Genomic DNA, 18,165 nt, shown 5'->3' with positions numbered 1-18,165 from the left:
TCAACAGTTCCACATCCTAAATGTAATTATAAAAAAAAATGAAAATAAAGGAGACAAACGTTCCTCCTAAAGACATTCCTAAGGATGACAAGCACTAATGTTTATGTAGCTGTTGGGGATGTTTAGTGGGGTAATTTTGCTACTTCTTTCTGATCACCTGCTTCTGTCTTTGAATGAATACGTGGTATTTTTCTTTCTTTTACTAAATGTATTCTTCATCAATAGTTGTTGATATAACTCTTGAACGACTCTTATCTTAGATATATTTACCAATGTTATAAAATTTTGGTTATTCCACATTCCCATTTTTAAGTATTTCTGCCCCAGTTGACTACTATAGATCTGACCGTAATCTTTCTTAGACTTGAAAATTCTCACTTTAGGAGTGCAATTCTATGCCACTATTGTAAGGTGATGCGTTACTTAACCTGAAAGGCTTTTAGATCCTTTCAGAAAAATAATTTTTCTCATCCCTGTATATAAATTGATGCCTTCTGTTTCCTTTCCTCAATTTTTTTTTAAATATAATGTAAAGTGAATTGTTTTCCAGGTTCTGCTGCTTGCCCCTTCGTAAGTGCATACAAATGTGGCAAAGAAACCTAACATAACATCTTTCCCACTAATTACTTTAATCTTTGCAGAAGCAAGCACATCCAATGCACGGCCCAGATCAAAAAAAGCTCAAAATAAAAGGACAAATAAGAAAAAGGCCCAAACCTCAAATTTGGTCCCAAACCAAAATGGTTAGTACAATACCTTATTTCAATACCAATGAAAGCAACACATTTGAAACCACTATTACTAATATACTTGAAATTTGCAGGTTACGGATCAGTTTATATGGATATAGGATGTCCAAATATCACATGCGAAGATTGTGGAAGCTTTATGTGGTATGAGGAAAGAGTGGATAAACCACATCGACCAAAAAAGCCAAAATTCTCTATTTGTTGCCAAAGAGGAAAAGTTCAACTACCACTACTTTTAGAACCACCAGAGATTTTGCAAACACTTCTAAGCTATGAAGGTGGTCGCCGCTCAGCGAAATTCAGGGAAAAAATTCGAGCATTTAATTCTATGTTTGCATTCACATCCATGGGTGCTAAAATAGATCATACGGTCAACATACGACCAGGTCCATATGTATACAAAATTAGTGGGCAAAATTATCATAAAATTGGAGGGCTCATACCTGAAGAAGGAGAAACCCCAAAATTCTGCCAGCTTTATATCCATGATACAGAAAATGAAATCCAAAATAGAATGCGCTCCTTCAAAAAGGGAGCAAAGGCAGAAGAACTTGATGCAACCATAGTTGAAGATCTAAAGGAAATGCTTGACAGAGAAAATCTCATTGCCCAACTTTTCAGGATGGCAAGAGATCGATTATCTGCACCTGGAACAGCAAATGTCCGTATCAAGTTACTTGGTACTAGATCAACAGAATCAAGACAATATAGCAAACCAACTTCATCAGAAATTGCTGCTCTTATAGTTGGAGATTTTGGAAATTCTAATGGAAAAAGAGATGTAATAATAGAACACAAAACTATGGGCTTCCAAAGGATAACTGAATTACATCCTTCTTTCATGGCCATGCAGTACCCATTGTTATTTCCCTATGGTGAGGATGGATTTCACTTGGAAATTCCATATTCTCAAAAGAATGGAAGAAAGCGAGAGAATGTGACAATAAGAAAATATTATGCATATCGAATACAACAAAGAAGCTTGGAAGGAAAGACCCTCATCTCTGCAGGAAGATTATTTCAACAATATATTGTTGATGCTTTCACAGCTATAGAAGAAGATCGGTTGCGATGGGTAAGAAAAAATCAAACAAAGCTACGCACTGAATTGTACAAGAATGTATGTGATGCAGTTGTTCGTGGAGATACCATAGCGGCTGCTACTGGTAAAAGAATGGTATTGCCCTCATCTTTTACAGGCGGGCCACGATATATGGTCCAAAACTATCAAGATGCTATGGCCATATGCAGACATTTTGGGAATCCAGATATTTTTATGACATTTACTGCTAATCCAAAATGGCCTGAGATACAATATATGCTGGATAAAATTCCGGGACAACTTCCTGAATCCAGACCAGACATCATCACTAGAGTTTTCAAGCTCAAACTTGATCAACTCATGAAACACGTAGTGCAAGGACAACATTTTGGCAAAATAATATCAGGTAAAGATCCTTACTTTAAAACTTAACTTCATCAACTACACTACACATACCTTTTATCCCTATTAAGTATTTAAAATTCTTAGTTAAAACAATATTTTGTAATTTAAATAATATATATATACACATATGAATATCATTGTCATTAAATATACATGTTTAAAAAAAATTACACTTCTTTGTAAATATATATACATATATGTGTGTGTATAACACAAAAAATGGACATTCTATTTTAATCTAATATTTTCTTTTTCAGCATTATACACCATAGAGTTCCAAAAGAGAGGACTTCCTCATGCTCATATTCTTCTATGGCTTCATCAGAAAAATAAGTACCCAACAGCACAAGACATAGATAAGATAATAACAACAGAATTACCATCTGAAACACAAGATCCAAAGGGTTTTAATGCTGTCACACAGTTAATGGTGCATGGACCATGTGGAGAAGCAAACAAAAATTCACCTTGCATGGTTGATGGTTTTTGCAGCAAAAATTATCCAAAAAGGTACAGCCCTGAAACAACGATTGATAAGGATGGATTTCCTACCTATAGAAGAAGGGAAGATGGAAGACATGTCCAAAAAGGAGACATCAAGTTAGACAACCGCTATGTCGTTCCTTATAACCGAGATTTGTTACTCAGATTTCAAGCACACATAAATGTGGAATGGTGCAACAAGTCAAGAGCCATAAAGTATCTTTTTAAATATATCCACAAAGGCCCTGATAGAGCAACTGTGCTGATAAAAGATAATGTGTCTCCCCAAAACACACAAACACCACTCAAGATAACAGAAGTTAATGAGATCAAAACATACTTGGATTGCAGGTATATTCATCTGTTTAAGTCTTTAAATTTATACTAATTATCAATGTCAATTTTGATTAAAAAAATTATTTTAAACACTTGAAAATATCATATGCAGGTATGTCTCCGCATGTGAGGCATGCTGGAGAATTTTTGATTTTGATATACACTACAGAACTGTGGGAGTTACCAGATTAAGCTTCCATTTGCCCGGTGAGAACTCGATCACTTTAAGAGATTCAGACCGATTGTCAAATGTCATTACAAGAGAAGGAATTGAAGACACCATGTTCACGGAATGGATGAGAATGAATTCAATCCACCCCGATGCAAGAAAGTTAACATATTTGGAATTCCCCACCAAATTTGTTTGGGATAAACAAAACAAAATATGGAAAATAAGGAAGGTCGGAACAACAATTGGCAGAATTTATTATGCACACCCAACATCAGGTGAAAGATATTACTTGAGAATTCTATTAAATATAGTTCGGGGGCCACAAAACTACGAAGAAATCAAGACGGTAGGTGGCATGACACATGCATCTTTCAAACAAGCATGTAATGCTCTAGGTCTCTTGGATGATGATAAGGAATTGAATGAAGCATTGCCTGAATCAGGGCATTGGGCAACAGGTTTCCAACTGCGGGACTTATTTGTCACTTTGCTCCTTTTTGCAGAAGTGACAAATGTCAAAGAATTCTGGGAGAAGAATTGGCAATTGTTGTCTGAGGACATACTCTACAACAAAAGGCGATTATTTCATCACTTCGGTTTGCAACTAACCGAACAACAAATTCAGACATACTGCTTGATTGAAATTGAGAAACTTTTGATCAAGAATGGAAAGCAGCTAATTGATTATGATGGAATGCCATTACCAGAAAAATCAGCAATAGAAGCCTTGGATAATAGACTTATTCGAGAAGAGCTTAATTACAATATTCAGGAATTAGAAGAGGAGCATGAAAGATGCCACCCATTACTAAATGAGCAGCAAAGAGAAATATACAATCATGTTATAGATGTTGTGACAAGTAATACAGGAGGACTCTACTTTGTTTACGGCCATGGAGGTACCGGAAAAACCTTTCTCTATAGGACAATCATTGCAAGGCTCAGGGCTGCAAAGAAAATTGTGCTTGCTGTTGCTTCATCAGGTAATTAACTACTTAATACCTTATTCTTTTCTAAACATAATATTCATTCAATTGAATCATTCAAATATATCATAAATTCTTAATCTATATAAGACAAATCAACAACATAAAAAATACCCAACAGAAAAAATACTTTATACAAAACAAGATATAATATGTTGAGATAGACTGTAAGAAACTACTCCTTAGAATGCAGAGATAGACCAGAAAAAATACTTAGCAATATTGGTGAGATAAGTTACCTCGGCGGTGTCGTCGAAAATGAACTCGCCCAGGTTACTGTTGAAGCCAAGACACACTGTCCCACAGCATCTCTCACCACACCACCACAAATGTCAGTATGAAACCAGAGAAATCAACAAAAACCCAAAACCATGCAAATTTTATCTGAACCTACAACTGACCCCTTTTCTTCCATTCCCTTAACAGATTATCTTTCATTTTCTTATGTGGTCCGTTCGTTCATCATGTACTATAATTACATTAAAATTAACAGAGTAAAGATTCCCTCTTAGATACAATGTAAAAGTGTGGTGAATTGTGAAAAGCTGAGAGTGGAGAGGGACAAACCTGATTTCGGGATAGACCGGTCTTTCTTGCCAACAGATGCTTATCTGCATCGCTCGGGTACCTGAGAAAGAGACCAGAAAATGACATCAGTTTCCTTCCCCTTAGCTGTAAACCTTCCCTAACACTCCTGCCATGGTGGGTATCGGTGGCCATGATTAGATGAAGGATTGATTAGGGTTAGGGAGAGACAATACAAATCAAAGTACGCCGCCATGTCTGTTGAGATCGACCACGAATTGGGAGAGAGGAGCTCAATTTTCTTCTTGATTTCCCCCTTTTACAGCCACAAATTTGAGATTTCATGTTTCTCACTTTGAGCCCCATTCACGTGATTTTCCCCTTCTGTTGATCTTTTACTTTTATGTTTTAAATATAAACAAAATTATGAATTAGATTATTTAAAATATTAAAATATAATCAATTATATGTTTTTTAAATACATACTTTTCTTTAAAGATTTCTAACCGTAAAAAAAGATTTGATAAAAACTAACACATCATGACTATTTCAAATTTCAAAAAAAATCATAAAAAATTATGGCAATTTAAACTTAATATCATTAAAAAATATTTAATTCACTTTATTAACAAGACCCCAACTTGATTACCAGGAAAGTTCACAAATAGAAATTTATATAAAGTGAATTTAAATCATACATAAAAGCCCTTGATATTTTAAATACATAGTTCAAAAGTTACAAGTATAATTACTCAGTGGAAGAATCTGATGATCCAATTTGTTACTTTTTTGACGTTGATGACCCAATTTTTTTTGATAAATTAAAAGAACAAACGGGAAAATTTAAAAAACAAATTAAAATTAGATGATTTAAAATATTTGAATATAATGTATTATGTATTTTTTAAAGGATTATGATGCATTTTACAAATACTTTCTTTTCTTTAATGATTTGTTAAAAAATAAAACTTCATAACTATTCCAAATTTAAAAAAAAAATCATAGTTAATTATACCAATTTAAAATTAATATTATTAAAAAATAATTACTTTGCTATAAGACGTATTCTTGAAAAGAATTTTAACCTTTAACACACCAGTTTCAAACATGATACTTCAAAGAGAGAATCAGTGGTTGAACCAAAAATTAAATTTATTATCTATAAATTGTTTTCGCATAATGAAGTATTGCACTATTAATTTATGTTAATTCTTATGAACATTGAAAAAAATGAACACACATAAAAAACTATTATGCAAAAAATAAATTTAATTCTTATAAAAATATAACTCCCTCACCCCTCTTTATCTTAATTTCAGGGATTGCATCACTATTACTACCTGGAGGTAGAACAGCTCATAGTAGATTTCAAATACCATTGGATCTTTTTGAAGAGAGTACATGCTCAATAAAGCAAAATACTCACCTTGCTCAATTAATAAATCAGACAGATCTGATTATTTGGGATGAAGCACCAATGACTAAGAGATTGGCATTTGAAGCCCTTGATAGAACATTGAAAGACATTGTTGGTTACAAGAACCCTGACAAAGCACTCAAGCCATTTGGAGGAAAGACAACCCTTCTTGGGGGAGATTTCAGACAAATACTACCTGTAATACCAAAAGGCCAAAGACAAGACATAGTCCAATCATGTATTAACAGGTCTTACTTATGGGACCACTGCAAGATCTTTATGCTGTCCAAAAGTATGAGAGTCAGTGATAGTTCATCATCTTCACGACTTAGTTCATTGGCATATGAATTCAACAAATGGATATTGCAGATTGGTGATGGAAAAATAACAACAATTTGTAGAGAAGGTGAAGATATTTCAACATGGACAAAAATACCAAGCCAGTATCTACTAAAGCCAACAGGTGATTCAATTAAACAAATTGTTGACAGCACATATCCAAATTTGCAGAAACAGTTAAAAAATGAAGACTATCTCAGAGAAAGAGCAATCCTCACTCCTTTGAATGATACAGTTGATGACATCAATAATTATATTATTCACATGATTGAAGGGACAGCAAAACAATACAGGAGCTCAGATCAGATAGACAAGGCAACTGATAACATAGTTGAACAAGAGATCATGTACCCGGTGGAGTTCTTGAATACTTTAAGTTTCAACGGATATCCAAACCATTGTTTGGACCTCAAAAAAGGAATGCCAATTATGCTACTCAGGAACATCAATCCAGCCCTAGGATTGTGCAATGGAACAAGACTAATTATTTTACGCCTAGGAGACCAGGTAATAGAGGCAAAAATACTAACGGGAAGCAACATTGGTGCAAAAGTGCTTATACCACGGATAGTTCTGACGAAAAATGATTCCAAGTGGCCTTTTATCTTGAGAAGAAAACAATTTCCAATAAAATTTTGTTACGCAATGACAATTAACAAAAGTCAAGGCCAGTCATTGAACTATGTGGGATTATATTTGCCAAGACCTGTATTTAGTCACGGTCAACTATATGTTGCGGTGTCAAGAGTAACATCACCAAAGGGATTGAAGATACTTATTGTTGAGCAAGACGACACATATGCACAATATACGAAAAATGTTGTGTACAATGAAGTTTTTAATGAACTTCCTCAATGTAATTACAGTTGATATATCTATATATTCTACATTTTCATCAATTTAACAGCTTTTTAACCTTTAAAAAAAATAATGAACAACAAAACTTAAAAACATACCCGTGCAACGCACGGGTTTAATTTCTAGTTTGTTGGATATTTTATGGATTAGCATTATTCATTTAATTAGAATGTGTAATCCTTGAATTATTAATATATCAATTATTGGAAATTAATATTAATTCTAACGCTAAACCACTTGATGAATATTATTATTGGGCTCTTCTGATGAGTAACCCGTGATGGGTTGAGTTATTTATTTAAACCCAGTGAGAAGCCCCTGCTCTCAACTGATAGGTTATAAATTTGTCTCTCCATTAGACAGTTAACCTAACCTATTCTACATACTTATCAGAATAGAGAGCAGTTTTTCTCACACCTATTAGGATTGATTCAAGTCTTCAAGAACATGGATTCTTCTTCCTTTCTTGCACCAGGTACGCAAATGCTATGATTCAATTATAATATGTATAGATTAATGAAAATGTTATGATATTGTATCTATATCCTATCTAAGCTATCTTTATAACTTTTCTACAATTGGTATCAGAGCTAAATAGATACATGGTTGTTCACTTATTTATCTCTAATTCTTTATTAAAATTGTTGTACTCTTATTTTTAAATGAGAAAACGTGTTCTATCAATCCAGAAATCCCTATTTTTGCAAAAAAAAAAAAATGTTTGAAGGGGTTTCCATGCTGCGTACCATACGACCCAGCATACTTAATTTCGTGTGGTTTTGTAAAGTGGTCTTAGATATTTACCTTTCTTTCCATTGAGTTTAATGAACCTAAAATTTTGATCTGCAATTTCTGTATATGTGGTCCATAATTACATGAATTCTTTTAGGGCTTCTACTAGAAATCTCTTGCGCATGACATATTAAAACTTCTCTCTCTTCCATGCTCTATACTGAGAGATCTAATCGTCTCTTGCTACGTTTTCTGAATAATGTACACCGACCCAATTATTTTATCAGTTACTGTACATGTCAAATAAAATAAAAAAATTGATCCTAGACACCAGTACGTGGGTAGTGCCAAAAAAGAAACTATTTGAAAGGGACCAAATCTTTATCTCCTCCCTTCCCAAATTCAGTGCAAATATATATTTTTCTTTTAATATATCTTGAGGAATTTATCTGGAAAAGATTTTGCACAAGTTTTGTTATTCTGCAATTTTGGTGTAACTTTGCAAATTTGAATAAAATCTTTATCTACTGATTCAAATGTAATTGAATATGTGGAGAATTTTGTTAGATATATACTCTCCTATTTTATATATATATATATAGGGGATGTATCATATGAGAATGGTGTTTTTAGGTAAGAATATGAGAATAAATCATGACCGTCAGATCTAATCATGAACGGTCAAGATTAAAACAATTTAATGATCACATGACAACTTAAAAATGTCATGTGACTTTTTAAAAAAGTTTTAATCTTGACCGTTCATGATTAGATCTGACGGTCATGATTTATTCTCATATTCTTACCTAAGAACACCATTCTCATATGATACATCCTCTATATATATATATATATATATATATATATATATATATATATATATATATATTTACTAAGTTGTGCAATTATATATCTCTCCAAGATTTTATGGCATAAAATTTAAAATTCCAATCTATTTATTTAACCATTGTGATATTTTGTTATTTCTTGCCTAATTAAGGTGAAAATTAAATACAAATTCATGAACTTATTATCACATTTTTATGGTTAAATTTTGTTAGAGTTTAATTTCTATGCACCGACGGTGTAAAGTTTTTTTACACCATCAATCAATCAGATTTCAAGGATGTGAGAAAATATCTCTTTTTATTTAATTTCATTAATTGACGTGGCACATCCTTGAAATCTGATTGGTTGAAGGTGTAAAAAAACTTTATACCGTCGGTGCATCAAACTTTTTCTCATTTTGTTATGTATCATGTTGGGAAATTTAAGATTCTCTTCTATCCTTTTATTTGTATAAAGAAAATATATAGTAATTTTATATTACCATACTTCAGGCTTATAGACCATAAAATTATAAGAAAAGTTCCTTAATTTGCTAGAAATTTTATTTTATAGTTATAATCTCTTTGCTAGTATATTCTTCTTTGGAACTAAATTCTTTTAGATCATTCTAAAATTAAAGCCCAGTAATCCTTGACCATTTTTATATACTATGCTTGGTACAAACTCTTGTGTGACTATAAGGGTTATACTTTGTGTGATTGTGATCTCACCTATCGTGGGCACAATTGTGCAAAATTGTGTGAAAATTATGTAATCTAAATTCTTTCAATAGTTGAAATGAGATTTTATGTGTATTTACATTGATGATAATTTACCCTATCAGTATGTTGTTATTAGTGTAATTTGTGGTTTATATAATGTATTATTTGTTGTAAACTTGTGTCAATCAATTCAAATACTCTATCGGTATTAGAATATCTCTATGACATAATATTATACATGTTACATTAATTGGACAATATTTATTTTTTATTATTTTTAATTAAGTATTATTCTTAAAATTTGCATTACTTATCGCTGTGCAAATTTATACTAAATAAAACTCTTTATTTGAATAAACTATTGTTATGTAAGTAATGGACACACCCTATCGGCATGACATTGCTTGGCATGATTTTTGTGTGATAGAGAAAATAGTTTTGGATATTTATTTAAAATACTTAAAATATCCTTATATAGTTTTTATTTTTAATTTAACTATTTTTCTCTATCAAGTGGGAGAAACTATACAATGTCTTTCACTTAATTAATTACCCAGTTAATTGTATATGAGAAACCACTACACTTATGTTTAACATAATGTCATATATCACTTTATCGTCAGACCTATATTGAGGATACCATTAAGTCTCTTTGAGAATATTATAATATAATAAACTCTCCATGATTGTCTTATACAATTGTTAATCAATTATTCTTGTTAAGACAATATGACAAACTCCCCAATTAGCTGATAAATATTTAAATATTAAATTCTCTATTTTGCACCATTAATCTTTGTCCATATTTATGGTACGTTATCTTTAATACTTTGGGATACACATATAAACTCTAAATTAGGAGTTAGAGACTGTTTTTTTAATCCTCAATAGTGATCAATTATAGGTCTCATATGCTTCTGCTTTTATTAATGACAATCCATAAATTTTCTATGTTCGAGTGCGTATACTTGTTTTCATATTATAGCACTTGAAATTTTGAGTGATATTTGTAAGTGATCCCATATTCTGTTTAAAATATTATGGATCACTCTTTTGTTTATAAACTATGGGTTGCTTCATTCATAAGATCTTTTAATGATTTTATGTGTGAATATATAAGGAGATTTTATGATAAAATGTGTCAAATAAGCAATTATAATCTCCTAATTCTATATGCAGAGTATGTGGTTACTTGTGTAAATAGAAATTCTATAAGGCTCTGTGGTTGATAAATTCTATATATTGGCTCCATTTGGTGAATTCTATTATGTAACCACTTCTCTTAAAACTCTGCACTATTATATATATTTCTCTCTAATTTATGTAGTCTTGAAGAGAGAAAGATTGTGAGTTTCAGACTCACACAATTCTTTTCCACAGAGTCATGATCCCACTATTAAATACTATATCATTAGAGTATTTTATACTAGTTAGCTCTAATGAGACATTCTAATTTTACCATGGTATATTGGATTAGTGGGAGTGTTCACACACTGTTTTGTCTCGAGACATGTTGATATATTGATACCATATACTCTTGTGTGCATTTCTATGTTAATATGGTATATTCTTAGAGCTATTCTGTTGTCATATATTCTTATGCGCGCTTAAATGATCATATGACAAGCTCTTGGAGACTTTGGTACTCAGTCTCATTCTTTTGGCCTATTCTGTTGGTAATAGCACATTTGGCATGCAATTTATTGTGCTTCTCTTGACCAACATTTTACATTCTCTATGGTTAAAAACATAAGCGTCTTAGGTGTACAGTATCACTACTCCTATCGAGCATGATATCTTACATTTTAAGGTACTTATAATCTTAATTAGGTCATTGGTTATAAGTGTTTGTTCATTATTGACATTTTACTCTTTATTAGTTCAAGACACCCTTTGACTAAATAAGTTTCATTTATCCATGTTATTATTAAACTCTTTTATCATGGATTTATGACACTTGTTTAGAAAAACCTTGAATTAATTATGTCAAATTCTTTTGAGCATATTCTATTTAGCCCACATGTAATCACTTTTTTGGGCTATTAAAAGCACTTAGACCTATGTGGATTTATACTTGCCCTTTGTGATATATTTTCTCTCAAAACAATAATTCTATGCATTCAAAACACTTGTTTGCTAGAGAGAAAAGAAATTCTAAAATTTCGGACTCTAATTGAGTACATTAATCCATTGATTAAAGACTTTATTCTTGGAGCCTATCTAAACCATATAAATTGATATGGATAAGTCTTTTGATGTTTAAGGTCAGTGGGAGTCTGAAAACATAGCATTTTAAGATGCTTGGGCCATTCCTTGGAATTGCATGTTTATCTAAATTCTATAATGCTTTTCCACATCCATCATTCTTTTATGAAATATGAGTCTTTTATCCCTATCGGATATTCTTAACACACATGACACATATCCCTATCGGATACTATCTTCTCTTGTGTTAAAGCTTATATTTTTTTGCTTTTGGTGGATTTGCATTTTGTCCATTATTGATATCCTACTCTTAATAATTCTTGCAATTCTGTTAATCGACTAATGCTATCCAAGTGGGAGATTGTTGGATATTTTATGGATTAGCATTATTGATTTAATTAGAATGTGTAATCCTTGAATTATTAATATATCAATTATTGGAAATTAATATTAATTCTAACGCTAAACCAGTTGATGGATATTATTATTGGGCTCTTCTGTTGAGTAACCCGTGATGAGTTGGGTTATTTATTTAAGCCCAGTGAGAAGCCCCTGCTCTCAACTGATAGGTTATAAACTTGTCTCCCCATTAGACAATTAACCTAACCTATTCTAATGACTTATCAGAATAGAGAGCAGTTTTTCTCACACCTATTAGGATTGATTCAAGTCTTCAAGAACATGGATTCTTCTTCCTTTCTTGCACCAGGTACGCAAATGCTATGATTCAATTATAATATGTATCGATTAATGAACATGCTATGATATTGTATCTATATCCTATCTAAGCTACCCTTATAACTTTTCTACAATTGGTTAACTAAATATGTCATAACTTGCAATTTTCTTTGTTGTGGGAGTTGAACCTGATTCATTGTGTTTCCCATAGACATTGAAAGAAATCATCAAAGTTGTGCGGTGAACTAGATGACATAATTCATTTCTAAATGATAGAGATGATAAGGACATAATTCAAATCCATGAGTAAGAGATAGTTGATCTTTTGGACATATTCACTTACTCTACTCATGGCTTTCGTTCCTGTTTCCATTCCACTGCATAATTCATTTTCAAAATCCTAATATATGACAGCATGTTGAACTTTTGGGTAATTGAATTTATCGATTATGTGTTTTGCAAACGATAGTGCTTTTGACCTGGCACTATTCAAGCTTTTAGATAAACCAAAGGGTGGAGAGACTAGCTGAATCAAGTGACTGCAGTGAGTATTGAATGCAGTGAATCCAGATCCCGAATGGATGACATAGATTTTCTCTTTTATCAGGTAAGCCCCTAATTATGTGGTTTTTTATTATTAGTTTGTAAATTCAGATGCTAACTTAATGCATTATTTGCAGGACATATGTCGTTCATAAGAACCACTACCCAAACTCTATATTTTCCATATGTTAAAATCTGAACCATGTATTAGACTATTCCTCTTCTTATTAACCATATGTGTATGTTTGCTGTGGATGAACCCTATGTTTCATCAGGTGCTGATTCTTTATCACACATGGGATTCTAGATGGTGAAATATGCATAATAAGAGATGTTTAAACGGATGAATCAGTCAAAATCTAGATTAACCCTTTCTGCTCATCTTCAATGTTTAAAGCTTCATTCTTAATGGCTTTTTATTTTCTCTAGCATTCACCATTGCAGAAGATGCATATGCCTTGCTCCTTTATGCTATTGAGTATCTATTTCGACTTATATTAAGTACACCCTCCGGTTACTATTATAAGCAAAAGTTAGCTTTTTAGGTTCATTCAATAAATGATGTATGTAGTCATTAAAATGGTCACATACATCATTTATTGAATGAACCTACAAAACTAACTTTTGCTTATAATAGTGACCGGAAGGTGTATCTATTTATGGTTTTCAATTTAAATAGGGTTGGCCAAAAGTATGTTTTACGGTTTTCATTATTTGTTTATTGAGAATACATATGGGAAACAAAGTAAGATACTAGATGCCAAGAAGGTTGTTGTTGGGAAGAAGTCACCAAGTGGGTTTCAGACAGTTGGCTAATTCTGCATGCGTTTGAAAAGACCATGAAAGTCTATTTTGGTAACAAAGATGATGGGCTGGTCAAGTATGCTGGTGTCTTGCATGGCTTAGAGGTTTAAAAATTCCTCATGGGATTCTCTGGAGATTTCTTTATTGCCTTTTCTTTTTACTCTCAATATAAATGAGAATTGTACATATCTGGTAATTCATTTATCAATTCTTTGAAATCTCTTCCCTTTACACCTCTTTATCCCCCTATCATGTTAATAATTTACTTCTTTCACGACTTATCAGTTGGAGTTGTAAACTAATGAAAGCGAGTGTGCTATACTAATATTACAGAGATGTATTGTAACTCATGAAAGAAGAACATGAAGCTTAATATTATAGAGATGTATTCAAAAAAAAAGTAACACAATTTACTCTATTTTTATAAGATAGCTCACTCAGTTTTTTGTGTTTCTTTGCACCTATTTTTCTTCAACATAACTTGCTTTGTGTTTCTTACCGTAATGTTTATTTAACAAGTGACTTTCCAAGGATCATTGGTACAAATTTACAATTAATCATTGCTCTGCTATATATCTTTACTATCTATTAATTACATTTCAATTAATTTATTCACATGTCATCAATTCAATCAAACAATTTTGTTGTTACAAAAGAAAGACAATTCAATCAAACATTTAAGAAAAAAAAATGTACACCATTTTTTATCTATCAATTTTTTAATATTCTTAATGTTTATTTTATATAAAATTATATAGTCAATGAACGATAGCTAACTAGTAAGAGTTATGAGATATATGAGTTGGGTGGAGGATGTATAAGGATCAATTTATCTTTCTGATGTCCAAAAAAAAAATTATATATTGATCTTTTTTTACAAAAATACATTTCAAATTTTAGCCAAGGTTATCTACTGATTGAATTTTCATATTTTAATATTTATATTTTTTACATTTGAAACTATTAAATTAGTTTTTACTGCAGGTCCTCTCTTAGAATCTTGAACCTTTGTATTGAGTCAGTTTTGAAGAACTCTAGAGGTAACTTATAAAGTAGTGGTTTAGTCTTTGACTATTTAGTCATTTACCTTCACTATTTGTCTTAGTGTAGGTTCTTTCCTAAAGTTAGTTTGCTCTCGAGTTTGGAACCTTTCTATTGAAATGAAATATAAGGTGATTCTTGATTGCTTTACTGCATCTCCTGAAGTTGATTGCTTTAGTAATCAACTTTGCTTATTTTATCAATTTTCGGGCTGCAAGTACTTTTAAAGTTGGTCTCTTTATCCTCAAGAGCCATTGATAGTAAAATTTGCAAGTTTTGGAGTAGTGTAATCTAAATTTCTATTTAAATTTTACTACTCTTCGATGAACACATGGTGTTCATTTGGTTATTCCATTCACTTAAATGGTTTTCACACTGTTCAGGCCTTATTGTTAGTGTTGTATTAGTTTTGGCAGGATATTGGAAACAGTTAGTCTGATTATTGAGCTGTGATTTGCTTAATATACCAAATTGTGTTTTGTTTTTTTCTACTTGGATGATCAATTTAATTTCTAATTTTGTATTGAAAATGTATTATTAAAATCAATCTTTTTATTTAAACTGTATTTTTTTCATAATCCCATAAAAAAGTATAAAAAATGGTATATGTATTTGTAATAGAAAAGAAAAGTGGTTTATTTATTTATTTATTTATGCTATAATAAGTTTATAGTTCTTTCAAATGTATTGTAAAATAACTTTTTGTTTATCTATTTATTTTATTAGAGCTAAAGACGAAAAAATATCTTATATAAGAGATATTTCTGCACATTGAGACGGGTTGATTCTCAACACTAGATATATATATATATATATTATGTTTTCAAAAAATAATAATATATATTCTTATTTTTTTGGTGAATGTAGAAAAATTTGAAATATGTGGAGAATAAATTGTTTCCTAAATATATGACTCAAAATTGTGAACAAGTTCCTTGAAAACAAATATCATCAACTGCGAAGCGTTGGTTAATTAATTTGTTGAATTTGTCAAATTCAAAATATGTAAGAAATTATGAAGTGAAAACCTTTGATATATATATATATATATATATATATATATATATATATATATATATATTACTTAGGGTATAAAGTAACTGTACAATGTTATTTATAATGAATAGAAAATGTCATTGGTGATAGATAAAAATGACTGTTAATTTATTTAATATGACATCAATAATTATATAACTCATGTGTTTATCACATAATCAATCTGAAAGAATTGTTGAACATATGTCCCGTGCATCGCAGGGTAACGAGCTATATACTAGTAGAATTGTTGAATGATTATTCCATCGGTTGTCAATGAGGAGAGACTACTTCTGTTAAATTGTGAGTTTAAAAAAAAGAAATTAATTAACTAAATTTAACTAACGAAATTAATGTAATAACCAGTCTATGAAATTAAGACTATTTTGGGATTTAAGCAATAATGGACGATAAAATAAAATAAAATCAAATATTAATGAGATTTATAATGATCATTCAATAAGTTATCAATGATGAGCCTCAATACCAAAATCAAAGAAAAATAGGCTTGCAATAAATTGGTCCAAATGAATTAGAGACTGACACTTAGCTTGTGAGCTAATGAGGGGAGCGTGTGTGAGAGTGAGCCATAGAATGCCAACTCATCTAAGTGAGTCTCACAGTGATTTTCTTTTCTAAAGTATATAGAGTACATTATGACCGCTAGAAAGTGTTTTACATAAGAAATAATTATTTTTAAACACAAAAATTAAAATTATTTTATCTGTATCTTTGTTCTCTTTCAATCATATCAAACAATATCTAAATATACTCTATTTCTCATATCTTTCTCTCTACTTAAATTTTTTTCTTCTTTACTCTCTCTTTTCTACCAGACTAAGAGTTGGAAATTTTATTAGTGAAGGTTCTAAATATTTTTCATTTACATTTCATGTTTACGCATGTGTTTCATTAGTCTTATTTTAATCATGCAAACAAATTTCAATCATATGCAAAATGTGGCCTAAAAGAATGTCAACAACCTTCATAGGATAGAAAATATAGCAAGGCACATGTAATCAGAATACAAGGCAGAGTAATAATATCAATCTAAAACGAAAATGATTGATGGAAAATACCATTATATTTAAGGCAACACTTTGAAGGTTTTTAACTTATACAATTTGTTGTGGTGCTTAAAAACCATTACCAATTTGTATATCTGACTGAAAGGTATCAGCACAAATGTTTATGTTTATTTTTATAAGCAAATGTTAGTTGTTAGTAATGTTAGTAAATTAGTCTATCCTCAGGATTTGAACCCTGAACCCTTCATCTCACTCAACTCTTATGTTCCTTAATTCTTACCTAGGGGTGAGCAAAAATGTACACCCGACTGAAAACCGACTTATCCGAAATTTTTGAATGTTAAATGGGTGGGTATGGGCATCTGGCCAAACAGGTAAAAGAAATGGTTTGCAACGGTTTGCGGGCAGGTTTGGATTGAATATACTGTTTCATCGGTTACTGAAACAAACCAAAGGTACCAGAGAAAGTGTTTATTTTTTACCCACAAAGAATAATGAAAAGAATCACTCATAGATTAAGAAATCAATATTCAATTTAAGTTAATGCATTTTTTTTTAAAAGAGATTTGAATTTGAAATAAATAATGAGTATTGAATAATATTAATTGGAGCCGAATTTTTAGTCAAATTTTAAAACATTTATCCTAAACCGGAAAAAATAGTTTTTAAATGAATATCAGGGAAGAAATATTCAACCAATTTATAAAAACATTCAAAGTTTAAGTAACCAAATGAGCGCTGATATTAAGTGTTGAACTCAATCAACCATAAATAGCCAAAGTTTTTTCCATTATTTAAAGCAATATTAGGCAAGGAATAATCAACGGAAATATATAATTGTTGCTACTGTTTTAAACGGAACCAAGATGAGGGAAACATCCTTTATTGCTTGGATGAGCTTAACTCCATCTGATTCTGGCTTTATGTTTTGCAATGACTATAAATAAAAGCCAAGACCAATTTTTATCCCGTGTAGGACTGTATTTGTCAAGGCTTGTCTTTACTCACAGGTAGTTATATGTTGCACTTTCAAGAGTTAAATCTAGAAAATGGCTGAAGATACTCATCATAGATGACGAATGAGTTGTTTCTAGCACTACATGCAACGTTGTGTATCAAGAAGTCTTTGATAATATTTGACATGTAATTGTTGATATTTCATAGAATTATTTTGAATTATATTTTTTTAATAGGAAAATTGATATATTTTTCTTTTAATTGTTGACAGCATAAGAAA

General features: G+C 31.1%; 1 protein-coding gene across 1 annotated transcript; it reads left to right on the top strand.

The window, feature by feature from the left end:
- Positions 1-840: 840 nt before the first annotated feature.
- LOC130728801 (uncharacterized) lies at positions 841-7,346 on the top strand. Its single transcript, XM_057580370.1, has 4 exons — positions 841-2,197; positions 2,454-3,030; positions 3,128-4,170; positions 6,018-7,346. The coding sequence occupies exons 1-4, from the start codon at positions 841-843 to the stop codon at positions 7,322-7,324; spliced, it is 4,284 nt and encodes a 1,427-aa protein (XP_057436353.1). The 3' UTR covers positions 7,325-7,346.
- The last annotated feature ends 10,819 nt before the right edge of the window (positions 7,347-18,165 follow it).

Source organism: Lotus japonicus, chromosome 1 (assembly GCF_012489685.1).
Source record: "Lotus japonicus ecotype B-129 chromosome 1, LjGifu_v1.2".
NCBI lineage: Eukaryota > Viridiplantae > Streptophyta > Magnoliopsida > Fabales > Fabaceae > Lotus > Lotus japonicus.
Note: the sequence above shows the minus strand (reverse complement) of the source record. Positions and strands in the feature narration are given on the sequence as shown.